The sequence below is a fragment of the Euprymna scolopes genome, chromosome 16 (genome assembly GCF_053919585.1).
Source record: "Euprymna scolopes isolate OS-2025 chromosome 16, ASM5391958v1, whole genome shotgun sequence".
NCBI classification, from domain to species: Eukaryota; Metazoa; Mollusca; class Cephalopoda; order Sepiida; family Sepiolidae; genus Euprymna; species Euprymna scolopes.
In genome coordinates, this window is record NC_136497.1 from 131033501 (window position 1) to 131048398 (window position 14898).

General features: G+C 31.7%; 1 protein-coding gene across 1 annotated transcript in view; it reads left to right on the forward strand.

The window, feature by feature from the left end:
• LOC145296088 (RNA helicase aquarius-like) overlaps positions 1-14898 on the forward strand; it is a 143644-nt gene that overhangs the window by 32820 nt on the left and 95926 nt on the right. The window contains exons 12-15 of the mRNA XM_080142226.1: positions 3473-3586; positions 7879-7982; positions 12877-12976; positions 14598-14718. Coding sequence (XP_079998352.1) covers positions 3473-3586; positions 7879-7982; positions 12877-12976; positions 14598-14718 — 439 coding nt within the window. The remainder of the gene's footprint in view (positions 1-3472; positions 3587-7878; positions 7983-12876; positions 12977-14597; positions 14719-14898) is intronic.

Genomic DNA, 14898 nt, shown 5'->3' on the forward strand with positions numbered 1-14898 from the left:
CTCTTAAACGCTGAGTTAATAAAAAGTTAAGACCATTAATTATACTGATAAGATTTAATCTTCCTCTGAGGTCACCTGATCTAAATCCTTAGAAAAGAGATTCAACTGGATTCTCCTTTGTTAACGTGTGTGTATCTATATATCTATAAAAGTGAATGTGTCTGTATCTGTGTGTCTGTGTACATTTACCTACGCAATAACTGTCAATTTTTAGTCTGCAGACTCGAAATTTGATATGCAGGGTACTGAGATTTGGGAAAATCGACATGATCGGTTTTTGTTCAGAAATTTGGCGATTAAGGGGTCAAAGTTCAACGATTTGACCTTTGAGAACTCTACCAAACTCCTCCGACAAAATGCTAGTATAATACTAAAAGAAAATGGGTGTGTTTGTAAATAAATAAATCCATAGATGAAGACGAAAGGTTAAAAAGTTCATGCGGTGTTAAATGAAAGTTTTGTTAGTTGGAAAGAGAGAAAGAGTTTGTGTACGAAGGGTAAGATGACCTGTTTGTAAGGAAAGCAAATGTGCCCATACATGGTGTTTGTATACTTTTTGTGTTTCATTTTACATTAGTCGAGGTTTAAAAAATCAAGGGGCCCCTTTCCTGGGGGTTAACACTTGATTTCTATATGAGATCCATAACTATTTGAATATTCCAGTAAAGTTATCCGAACACTGAGTTAATAAAGAAGGTGGGAACGTAATTTTCCTCTTCACAATTGACCATTTAAATATGTTATAATATATCTTTCTTGTTGTCTCTTGATCTTACTGGATTCTAAGACAAGAATTCATCTGGTCTGGTGGAGTATTCAGCTTCATGCTGTCACTTGAGATAACATTATTTGAAAAAGGTGCATCATTCTATGTGAAAACCAGTGTTATCTATCCATACCAATGTGATCTTGTTTGGGTCGTGAATACTATGTGGTTTTGAATATTTAGTCAGGTTTTACTTAAAAGTCATGCCAGGTTGTTTTGACAAACTCCTGTACAAAAAAACCTTAGACACTCAAGGATAGTGTCTAGTAAGTATTTAAGTTCTTTTCAGTAGGTATTCAAGTTTTATGTGTTTTTGTACTACAGTCATCCCGAGTCAGCCCATAAACACATACACACTAAAAATAGTAATGTCACACTTACTTATCACTGGAACTACCACTCACAGGTGCTCAGAGCGCTCAAAATATGCATGACCCTAAGTCCATGTGGCAATACCTTTAACACGCTGGCTGGTCATTCATCATCAGATGATGTAGGTGGAGTTCTTCTCGTAGATGCTTTGGTGAATGGTTGGTATATCACTTCCCTCAGTGCAGTCTAGATTGGTTGTAGTGTTGGCACTGTAAATGACTAGGTTTTCAAATCAAATCAATTCAATAATAACTCGGAGATCATTTTCTTATAAACAATAATAATTATTCATATTTCAGGGTATATTTTGTGGAAAGGAAACTTAATTCTTCGGGTTCTTAAGGGTTTCAAGATGCAGGATGTTTTCACTTAGATTCAGTCAGACAGCTTCTCAGTCAGAGGAGGAAGAGCTTTTCAATTTAGCTCTTTTAGGGAGGTTATCTAGTCTTGGGAAAGAGTCCAAAGCTGAGGTGTGCACTCTTCGACAGCCAGCAGCCAAGTTCTCTCTTCATTTGCCATACACAATGGCTTCTTTTTTTTTTTTTTTTTATGAAACCCTAATTTCGACCATCTCTTTGAGATTAGCATTTCCTTCTCTATCATTTTCTATTGTTTGTCTCTTCTCTTCTCTTTCTTCTTCTGAATCTTTCTTTTATTCTCTCTCTTAAAACCTTTTGCTCCAGAGAAACTTTATTATCAAACTATACTAAAGGTCTTTCCATCTTTCAAGTTAATTATTATCACCTACAAGTTAATAATCACCTGCTCTGTCGCTTAACATAAAGCATATGGTTTCCTGCCGATGTCTTCATGAATGTCAATTTTCCATGGTGCCAATGTTGAATTTATTTTGTTGAGAAATTACTTCTTTTTTTTTTTTTTTTTTTTGTACCATATCGGCAATAAAAACATATTTTTCTCCGCAATTTGTGCTTTCTTAACTCTTGTGTTAAATACCTTACTTAACCCTTAGCCCATAAGCAAGATGAATTGGTATTGCCTGGCGCATGCAGCAGTGTTACATTTGTATGTCCAGCTAAAGGTATATAAAATAAAATACAAAACAAAGACCCACAAGATTGATATTTTCTTGATATGCATCGCCCTGGATAAATAATATCTAAAATTTAAAAATATATATTCATTCTTTGGGGGTCAACTATATTATGGTTTCCTCAGAGGGGTAAGTCCTTCAACCATTTCCAATGTAATGTGTTGTATAAAGAAGAGGTCAGTGGCTCGCATTATTATTATTTTCAATTTAAGAAAACAAGAGAGAGGAATGGGCTGGGTGGATGTGAGGGAGGGGTGAACGAGAGAGATGTGAGAAAATGGCAAAGAGGGAAAGAGAGACAGATTGAGAAGAATAGAGAAGTTTTAGTATAAAAGTCTTACACACACGTTTTAACTTCTTCCATTTTGTTTTTTATGGCTCCGAGCAATGCTGGGTAGCTCTGCTAGTTAAAAATAAAACCCAGTTTTATCGTATTTTTTGTCGATCCACCATTGAGAAGAGCAGAAATCATATAAATCAAGGGGAGATAAGTCAGCCTATCATTTAACTAAATCATAATGAATGGTGGATAGATAAAATATGAAAACGGATTTTTATTTTTAATTAAAATTTCACTCAATCATTTTTCATAATTTCTGTATGATACATAAGTATATCAAAAAGTTTTAATTTCGATGTGGTTTTCACTTGTGCCCATTTTATTTTGTTAGCGAGCATAACTGGGTAACATCAGGTAACCCTGAGAGTTAGGTCAGTCTAGTAGTTTGATAAAAAATAAAACAGACAGAGTAAGAGAAATATAGGTACTTGTACAGTTTAGTCAAGACATTAAAAAATGAAAATATCGAAAAAAGTTTGAATTGTATGAATCCGTTATGGAACAAAGTTCTCCAAAAAAATTTCACTTAATTTCATTGAGTAATTTGTTTTGTTTTTTTACAGCGGAAAAACACGTTTTTATGAGAGCGCGTTGAAGGCAGCCATCTTGGATTTAAACAAAAATTTGTTTGAATTTTAGAAATGCCAAAGGGAGATAACTCCAGTTAAAGCATTGACAGCCCTCCCCATCTTTAATACTAGATTTTCTTCCTAAAAATCAAACATTTTGCTTGGTATCATAACAAATTGTTTTTTCGCTGTAAAAAAAAAACAAAAAAACTACTTGATGAAATTAAGTGAAATTTTTTTTTTCGGAGAACTTTGTTCCAAAACGGATACATACAATTTAAACTTTTTCGATATTTTCATTTTTTAATGTCTTGACTAAATTGTGCAAGTACCGAAATATGATATAGTTATCTAATATTTTTATTTTTCAGTTAATGGATATGTTGGAAATGTATGTTGAATTTGAGATCAACGACCAAACAGGTGAAGCCTTGACGTTGCACGATCGAATTGATCTTCATTACAATAAAATAACTGCATTGCAGGTAAGACGTTAACGATTGTTCATTGGCTCTTGACTGATGTCATGTTTATTTTTTATTTTTATTTGTTGTTGTGCGACCAATGTAAATATATTTTTAGTTGGTTCTTGATAACCAAGTTGAAAAATATAGTACTTATATTGGCCACACATCAACAACTCTCTCCCAACGTCTTACATATCATCGATTCAACACCAGTGCGATTCAACATCTCATCATTTCACACAACAAAACAATCAGAAAAATATTAACTAACACTAAAATTATACACAAAATTAATTACACATGTTGTTTAAAAATCTTAGGAACACTATGCATAAAATGAAACATTCTAACATTAATAAAGTAGTCCAATGTATTAAATGTCTTCCATAATTAAATTAGAAAACAAAAAAATAAATAAATATGTAAACTCAATTTATAAAATAAAATAAAAGTGCTAAAAACAATTAAATACATAAATAAGCAATAGACTCAATTACACTTTTTTCTTCTTCCAGCAAAACTACCAAGATAATAATAAAAAAAATACAATATAATGAAAAAGTAAATAAAGACGATTTCAAAGATCAAAACCATTACAGATGGCTGGTAGAAGAAGTATCGCAACCATACTCCACAAATTACCACTAGAGACCTGGAAAATTGCTCAATGGGTCAAGACAATAATTTTAAAAAATTAAGAAACGAGAAAATTTCATAGTCTTAAACATGTATCAATAACAGTTTGCTGTCTATATATATATATATATATATATATATATATATATATATATAAAAACATTAGTTATTAAACTGATATGAGTCAAAAAGATCAAATACTACCACTAGACATCATTAGATTTAATATAAATTAACACAAACCTTTAAAATAATAACTATTTTATTTATTTATTTCTTTATGCGTGCATGAAAGTACTTTTGTGTACGGAATGAATAAAAGTATATATTAACCAAAACTATATACATCCTATGGAATTGGGGGCGACTAATAATGCAATTTTCTGCATCTTAATCAATTAGGAAGTGAAATATTAGTGAGCAAAATAACAACGACCGCTATAATCACCAATAAAATTAATTACATAAAAATACATAAAATATTAACTACATAAGAATCAATTTTTTTAATTCATAGTAATATATTACAAATACAATATAGAAAATTTAAACATATTATAAGATAATATTTATTTCAAAATAATTTTAACATGAAAACATACAGATAGTTTTAAAACTTTGTATATAACTTTCTTTTTTTTTTTTTATGTATATCTTTTAATAGACTTAATTTCCATGACTAAATTAACTCCCATGACGCGCGTATAATCTTCATTTTCTATCCTTTCCCTTCTCTTTCTATGAGAGTCTAGACTAAATTAAACCATATGACAGGCAGCAGATGGTCACTCTCTTCTCTTCCTTCTTTTTTCTTTCTTCTTCTCTTTCCCTTACGCGGCCGATTGTCAGTTTATTCCCTCTTCTTCCTAGGTTAGTAAACGCGTGTCAAATCATTTACGGGTAAGAACGTGCATATTTAGGTGTGTATGTGTGTGTCTGTTGTTACGTCGGGTTACCGGACAGTCGTTTAAGTGCCATAATGTTCCTGTTGTTTTTTTTTAAAAATCAAAAAATCCCTCCCATACTAACTTAATTCCCACCCTCTCTATAAAATGTATTAAGTGGATTGCTACTACCACCCCCTCTGGTTTTTGACGGTCGTGGCCCGATTCTTTTTCTTTATTTATTTCAGTATCAAAAATGTAATTGTCTAGCTTAGATGCTTGAAAATACCATAAGGTTGAAATAAATTATTGCATCGACAATTATGTAATCTCCGTGTTATATTTTTATGTTATGCTCTGTTTACCACATTGACCTCTCATGCCCGGATTTCCTCCTGGAATTATTCCATTATAACACTATATATATATATATATATATATATATACCTTTTATAAATATTTTTTAACCAAAACTTTAATATATAACAATTCCTAAAATGTTCATATACCGATAAAATTATGAGTGTATTAATATAGGTATGACTAGTGTATTTTGCTTTCTGAAGAGTAGCTATTTTAGAATGTTTTTAAATAATATATTTAAAATTGCCTAAATGGTTATGAAACAATTGCAGTGCATAAGAAAAATATGCAATATGATGTTCTCGTTTTATAGTTTATTGTCTTGATTTTTTTGCAAAAATATTATGTGTGTGTATATATATATAGTAATATCTATTAATTTAAATTTAAAGAGGATGAAGGTCTATTATAAATTTAAAGAGAATAAAGGTCTATTATTAATTTAAAGGGGATGAAGGTCTATTATAGATTTAAAGAGGATGAAGGTCTATTATAAATTTAAAGGGGATGAAGGTCTATTATAAATTTAAAGGGGATGAAGGTCTATTATAAATTTAAAGGGGATGAAGGTCTATTATAAATTTAAAGAGGATGAAGGTCTATTATAAATTTAAAAAGGATGAAGGTCTATTATAGATTTAAAGAGGATGAAGGTCTATTATAAATTTAAAGAGGATGAAGGTCTATTATAAATTTAAAGAGGATGAAGGTCTATTATAAATTTAAAGGGAATGAAGGTCTATTATAAATTTAAAGAGGATGAAGGTCTATTATAAATTTAAAGAGGATGAAGGTCTATTATAGATTTAAAGAGGATGAAGGTCTATTATAGATTTAAAGAGGATGAAGGTCTATTATAAATTTAAAAAGGATGAAGGTCTATTATAAATTTAAAGAGGATGAAGGTCTATTATAAATTTAAAGAGGATGAAGGTCTATTATAAATTTAAAGAGAATGAACGTCTATTATAAATTTAAAGGGGATGAAGGTCTATTATAAATTTAAAGGGGATGAAGGTCTATTATAAATTTAAAGGGGATGAAGGTCTATTATAAATTTAAAGGGGATGAAGGTCTATTATAAATTACAAGAGGATGAAGGTCTATTATAAATTTAAAGAGAATCAAGGTCTATTATAAATTTTAAGGGGATAAAGGTCTATTATAAATTTAAAGAGAATGAATGTCTATTATAAATTTAAAGAGATGAAGGTCTATTATAAATTTAGAGAGGATGAAGGTGTATTATAAATTTAAAGAGGATGAAGCTCTATTATAAATTCAAAGAGGATGAAGCTCTATTATAAATTTAAAGGGGACGAAGGTCTATTATAAATTTAAAGGGGACGAAGGTCTATTATAAATTTAAAGAGGATGAAGGTCTATTATAAATTTAAAGGGTATGAAGGTCTATTATAAATTTAAAGGGAATGATGGTCTATTATAAATGTAAAGGGGATGAAGGTCTATTATGAATTTAAAGGGGATGAAGGTCTATTATAAATTTAAAGGGGATGAAGGTCTATTATAAATTTAAAGAGGATTAAGGTCTATTATAAATTTAAAGTGGATGAAGGTCTATTATAAATTTAAAGGGGACGAAGGTCTATTATAGATTTAAAGAGGACGAAGGTCTATTATAGATTTAAAGAGGACGAAGGTCTATTATAAATTTAAAGAGGACGAAGGTCTATTATAAATTTAAAGAGGATTAAGGTCTATTTTAAATTTAAAGAGGATGAAGGTCTATTATAAATTTAAAGGGGATGAAGGTCTATTATAAATTTAAAGGAGATGAAGGTCTATTATAAATTTAAAGGGGATGAAGGTCTATTATAAATTTAAAGGGAATGATGGTCTATTATAAATTTAAAGAGGATGAAGGTCTATTATAAATTTAAAGGGAATGAAGGTCTATTATAAATTTAAAGGGAATGATGGTCTATTATAAATGTAAAGGGGATGAAGGTCTATTATAAATTTAAAGGGGATGAAGGTCTATTATAAATTTAAAGGGGATGAAGGTCTATTATAAATTTAAAGAGGATGAAGGTCTATTATAAATTTTAAGAGGACGAAGGTCTATTATAAATTTAAAGAGGATAAAGGTCTATTATAAATTTAAAGAGGATGAAGGTCTATTATAAATTTAAAGGGAATGAAGGTCTCTTATAAATTTAAAGGAGATGAAGGTCTCTTATAAATTTAAAGAGGATGAAGGTCTATTATAAATTTAAAGAGGATGAAGGTCTATTATAAATTTAAAGAGGATGAAGGTCTATTATAAATTTAAAGGGGATGAAGGTCTATTATAAATTTAAAGGGGATGAAGGTCTATTATAAATTTAAAGGGATGAAGGTCTATTATATTTCATGCCATATTTTTCTGTTCTTCACTTTTTTTTTTTTTTTTTTCATTTTTTCCAGAAAGTCCTTTTCCGCCAATTCACCGACATGCAAGACTTTGCAATTGCTAATGTTGCCAGTATTGATACACGTGTGGCTCTCAGAAAACACTTTTCATGTCTTGAGTGAGTAAACCATCTGATTGATTATCTTTGTGTTATGTATGGATGTGAGTTCTACACTTTTTAGCAAAATCCTGCCTCTTCTTTATTTTTAAATCCAGGAAAATTAGGTGTCTGTTTAAATCATGAGAGCCTTTCTCTAAGGATTCTATTAAAGAGGCTCGATATGTGTGAAAATAAGAAAAATTCAGACAAAGCAAGATTCAAGAAAAAGAACCTTGTAGATCATACATTCGTCAAAAAATATAAGGCTAGGGTTATTCTTGATATTGGTCAATTTATTGTAAGGATAGTCTGAAGTAATCCCAATCATGAACAGACAAACCACTGCTGTAAAATATGTACTAAAAATAATATTCCAAAAAAATGGAGTACTTGAAGCAATAACCACAAGTAATGTGCCAGAATGTTTTAACGAGAAGCTATGTTGAAGCGGGCAGAATTTATTCGTGAAAATTTCAATTTTCGCTGGGAAAATGGTAGGATCCTTCTACCACTTCAGAAGATATCTCACTACTGATGCAATTCTCTATCTCTATAAAATCCAAGTACGTCCAAAGATGGAGTACTGCTTCCATATCTGGGCTGGAGCTTCAAAAAACAGCCTATCCTGCCTTGACAACGTACAAAATAGACTTTGTGGCTTAGTGGGAGATGCTCTCTTCTCTTCCCTGCAACCTCTCTCCCACATAAGAGACGTAGCGAGCCTGTCTTTGTTTTATCGTTATTTCCATGGCAAGTGCTCATCCAAGCTTCAATCTCTAGTCCCCCCTCGCCAATTCTTTATGATAAACACCCGTCTAGCTAAAACCACTGTCAGTAATTTCCCACACTCTTTATCTGTGCCTAAATCAAAACGTAGATTCCATGAAACATAGCTTTTTTCTGAGAAGTGCACGCCTGTGGAATTCTCTTCCATTTGCCTGTTTCCCACCTGACTACAACTTGGACGTCTTCAAGTCCAACATAAACAAATTCCTGATTAATCTCCGCCTTAAGTAAGACGCTTTATCAAATCTCCAATACCAACTATTACTACAATATTATCCCATTGATTATTGTACACAAAATAATCCTTATCCCCGAGTGGCTTACGGGCCTTGATAAGTGGTGACCCCCATGTAAAAAAAAAAAAAAAAATCAACTGATATTTGTCATGTCATCCATTTATTATTATTATTGTAAGCTAAAATTCTCAACTGTTTGTTTTAATATAAAATTCCAAAATCAACATTCCTGGTTCATATTTTAGCTGGCAAAACATCCAAACTTTAAAACAATAAAACAATCATAATAATAATCATCCCTTATTACAGTCCGGCGTTTTCCGGGAACCAATACTATAATTTTTTTTTTTTTTTCTTCCTTTGAAGATTGTAATGCTGGGTATGGGGGCAGCCAAACCAGCTGCCAACATTGCCCCGCTTGTTATTGAAACCAACCGAGAGCTCTTTTTAGTATCCTCGCTCACAAATGCCCAAGAACAAGAGCAACTAAGATATAACCCTCTGTTTCCGAAACATGTCGCAACATATATCAACTACACATGCCCAGAAAAGCCTTAACCCAATGCAACCCAAATGTTGACCCTATTAGTGGGGTCATAAATTTACCAACAGTTACCTCATAGGACCATCTGCAGGCCATGCATGGTGACCCATGATGCTTTAATCAGAGCAAGGGGCTTCTTTTTTTTTTTTTTGTTCCTTCCCTCTCTCTTTTACTTTATCTTTCGCCCCTCCTCTCTCTCTTTGGATAGTTAAATGAAGGCCAGCAAAAGACCACAAAACAAAGGAGTGAATTTCTAAAAATTTGTTTTATTGTAATGGAATAAGCTGGTCCACCCATTTCAGAAATAATGGACTTACCTAGTTACATCTAAATGTTGAGGCGGCAATTCATGGCAGTTATGGCCCCAGAATCATGATGTATACTTCTGTAACATTCTTTTGGAAAACCACTTTTTGTTATTTATACCATTGTGTTTGTTTTGATTATTACTGGCCTGCAAAGTCACAACATACTTCTGTTATGATTGGCAGGAGGAGTAGTATAAGTGACTAAGAGTAAAGGCTCCTTCACCTTCTATTTATTTTTATTTATTTATTTTTGAACATGGACCAATGTTTTCCTAATGAAACAGACTTTATTATGTACCCTTTTTTGTTAAGATCTATTTAAGTCAAGGGAATGGGGGAGAAAAACTAAAACTATCTTTACTTTATATTTAAGAAGAAGAAAATATATATCTCTTTGTCTATTATTTTATTTCTAATTGCTTGAACAGTGTTTCCCAGCCTTTTTTAAACACCTTGGTGGGGTCCTTCCAATAATAATGATGTCCCAAGAAATCCCTACATGAGAAAATATGTTACAGTTTTATTTATTTCTCCTTCATAATGCAAGCAGTTTTTTTTTTTCTTTTTATAATCAGTTTAGGTAAAAGAAAATTGTCTTTCTCAAATTTATTGACAATTTAAAAAAAAAAAAAAAAAAAAACCTAAAAAGAATCCACATTTTTCTGACAACTCTTTCAAACACGTAACTGGAGCCTTTTTTTTTTTTTTTTAGTTTATTCAAATACAAAAATAACTGAAATAATTTACTGAAGAGGCAATAGCAATCAAGATAACATGAACAAAAATATATTTGACCAGAATGAAAGGTGCTTCTTCAATTTGACACTCCTATTTATAAGTATCTCCTGAATGGACACTAGCAAGCTCTTAAGGAACCTCAGCGTTCTACAGAATCTATCAAACATTTACGTTATTGTTTTTTTTTTCCTTTCACTTTATAAAATTCGATCATGTTCTGCAAAGTCAAAAAACAAAATTTACAATTTTCCAATACAAAACAACTAAACCAAACATCATGAATAAATATTTGAAAATAAAAGAACTTAAAACATAAAAACTTTTTTTCAGAATTATTGGATTCTGTATTAAATAATCCAAAAAGGGTTGATATTAATGATGGTGCGATTCCAATATTTTTATCGATTCCGATACAATTACCAATTCCATACTAAATTCCTGATTCTGATACAATTACCGATTCCGATTCTTTATTATTCTTTAAATATAAAATTGTTTTTTTCTCCAATTGACATAAAAACACATGTTAAATGGGCATATATTTTCTTGAACGTAAAAACAACCTTGTGAGGAGGGTGGTCTATAGATTAAAAAAAGAAAAATTAAAGGAATCGTTTTTGGCATCGGAAAATGGGCACAAATTTTTTCGAATTCCAATACCGCCAAAAGTTCTCATTTTTCCGATTTTGATTCAGATTCTGATTAATCGTCCCAACCCTAATTGATATGTCACAAGACAACTAAACTATTTCACATTCTTAAATATGAAGCAAAGCTTAGATTAAATAATAATGCTTAACACTTTATTATTCATAAAATTTTACACAAGAAAATTTAGTATGGGGCTTTATCTATATGTATAAATGCAAAATGGGCGTAAGCGTTTGTGTATGTCTGCGAAAGGCTTTTCAGATCCGGGTTCTCGTGTTGGTTAGATTCTACGAGAAGTTTTCGCATACTTCCCAGATCATAATATCTCGAATTCGAAAAACGGACATCGTCTCTATCTTTTTTTTTTTTTTTTTTTGATCGAGTTAAACAAAATTTCTACCGTGGCGTCATCTCAGGTGTTTGGCTTTTTTGTATGAAGAGAAACTGTTCAAAAAAGCAGAAAGCTTGACCTTTCCGATGCTTCACTAATTGGTCCTCGATCAGTTTAGGGAAAACCCTTCATACTGAGACAATTACTATTGTTTTTGGATACTGCCAGACTGCCCCCTTTTTCGGGGTAGCTGGTTTTCCACACCTTACAAAAATGACTTTCAAGGGGAAGCAAATAAATACCACGACAGAAAGTGGAAAGCTTAACTAGCCCCAGGCCAGGTTTAAAAGCAACGTTCATTTCTGCGTATGCATGGCGACTCCTATGATTCTTAAGTTAATTACCAACTCCTTGAATTCACTATTCTTTTTGGCCTAATGGTTAGTGAGGAAGACTACTTATTCTATGTGTTCGAGTTCGATCCCACTTCTCTCTCTATCTTTTTTTAAATTTTTTATTTCATCCTTATACCAATATCCTCCACCCAGGCAAAAATTAATTATGAACTCATTGAATGCACTATCCTCTTTTTCACGTTTTTTTTCCTCCTTTGCGGTATGAGTTCAAGCCTGCCTGCCTACTATCACTTTTTCTTTTTTTTTTCTCTCGACACACACCTCCAAACACCCGAGCACCCAGGCTATTTATAGATAAAATAAAGTAAATCACATTTTTTGCTGTTTTGAGTGAAGACACACAATTATTGAAAATAAATAAATAAATAATAATTGTTAAGTTTTGAGACATTGCGTTGAACAAATATAGCGGTGTAGTTCAGATCAGTAACCAAGATGGCGACCAAGAATCAAATGCGGTCCGTGGCGTAGTTAACCTCTTAAGTTCTGAGATATTGTGTTGAACAAAGATGGTGGCGTAGTTTATATCAGTAACCAAGATGGCGGCGTAGTTCAGATCAGTAACCAAGATGGCGGCCAAGAATTAAATGCGGTCCGTGACGTAGTAAACGGCGAACTGATTGAATCCAAAATTCAACAATTTTATAATAATTTTGGGACGTTTTCATTGGTTGTTTAGCACAGCCATTGGTTATAAAAATGATTGGCGAATCCATTCGTCTCCATACCCCCATTAGAAGTCCAAAACATTTTACAATAATAATAACTGATACAAAATTAATGCAATCATTGGAATCTTCAGAAAAATTTATATTTGGAAAAAAAGTAATTTGATTTTGGTATAGGGCTTTGTTTTATAATCAACCACTAAAATTTCATGCCATTCACTTCTGTATTTTCAGCGAATTGTCTTTGCATAAAATTTGTGCCAACTTAAATTTATTACCGTTTCCAGAGAATGATGAGACGACACACAAGAAAGAATTCTTGCTCGAAATTTTGGTAAGTCATGTTAATCAACTTTTGTTGTACAACTTTCATGGATAGAGTCTCTTTTATCTGTGCACCAGTGTTGCGCAAAGAGAGGCAGGAACTACTATAAATTTTTATTGGTTTAGCTAGATCATGTGACTTGGTAAAAGGGTTTGTTTTTAAATACAGGTTGACTCCTCCCCTCCCCATAAAAAAAAAATGTCAGGTTGCTCAACTTTTAATGTACAAGTTTCATGGGCAGTCTCTTACCTGTGCACCAATACATAAAGAAAGATGGGAACGACTATAGGTTTTGATTGGTTAAGTTAGATCATGTGATTGTAGAGAGATGTTTTTCAATACACAGTGACCTCCCCCCCTTTCAAAAAAAAAAAAAATGTTTTCCATAAAATCCTATCAGCAATTTAACCATATTTTGTTCAAATAGACTTTAGTTTGTACATGACTTGTCCACCAAGTTTAAATAATTAATGTTCAGCAGTCTTTGTTTCCTTTTATTTAATACGAGCAGATGTACCCGGCATTACCTGGTATTAAACATAAGGTGTAAATTCCTTTACAAAAAAATTAAGTGGAAAAAGTATGGAAAGAAATTGAAACATGTACATACGAGTATTATGTTTTTTTCTAAACAGTTCACTTCTTGTAAGTAAAAAAAAAAAAAACTAGCTGAGGTCGAGATCAAAATCTAAAGACGGTGAGTAAAATAGAATAACCATCAGGCCAGTTTGTCACAATTGTTAAAAAGTGTTTTCAAACCTACTTATACTTAACTTAAGGAAGTTGTCATATGAATGATTTGTACATGAGCAGTCGTGGAACGGTTGGCCAGCAGATAAAAACCCGATGACACCCACGTACCAATTTTTCAATTGTGACTCTTCAGCAGCCCTTTTTTGCCAGATGAAAACCAATTAAAAATTTTTCCACATGTCTAAATACCATATATACCAAATTTCAAGTCTGTAGATGAAAAATTTGTTGAGTATATAGGTTGAGAGTTGTCCTCACACATACACACATTCTCACTTATAGATATATAGATTATATTATGCCTAATATATAGTACTAATCTCAAAAGTTTAAAAAAAAAAAAACGATTTGGATGACTCGGCTAGAATCGAAACCAAAACATTTAGCGCTCCAGCTACATTCCCTACTGTTTGAGCTATTGACAGACAGATAAGAAAGATTTTAAATTAAACCGTATCATGCTATGAATGAATTTGCGTATGCGCAAAAGTAATAGAAATATGTCGGCAAGTTGAAATGAACATTTTGCATTTCAACTTGTGGACATATTTCTGTGCACATTATTCATCTATCCAAAGATTTTACTCATAATAAACCATCCCTGATGCATAATTACTATTTCCTGTAAATTTCAGTGTCATGTGACCAGTAGTTTAAGAGTTTAGCTGTTAAATATTTACGCAGTGCCACATATACATTTATTGTTTTATTCATATAGATTATAGGAGAAACCGGGCTAGTTTTGCTTTTTAACTAAGACTATTATGATAAAAAGAATTTTGTTAAAGTTTAATGCTTATTTAAATAAATAAAATAATAAACAAAAATCAATTGATGAAGAATAAAAATTATGATTGATGATTTATTTATATTTCAGATTACACAGCATGAAAGACGTCCATCACAGCAAGAGACAGTGAATGAGATGCCCCTCTATCCAACAGAAAATATAATTTGGGATGAAAATATTGTACCAACGGAATATTTTTCTGGTGAAGGTAAGTGTTTTAGCATCTCAACAATAAATTTTGGATGCTTATAATGGATGGAAATCGCAGTTACACAATTTTCCTGGTTTACTGTGAATATGAGTAAAAAAAAATATGATAGCACACAATTTGCGAATCAGCAATGCTTTTGAATTCTTTTTTTCTTTTCCAATATAATGTAAAGTATCC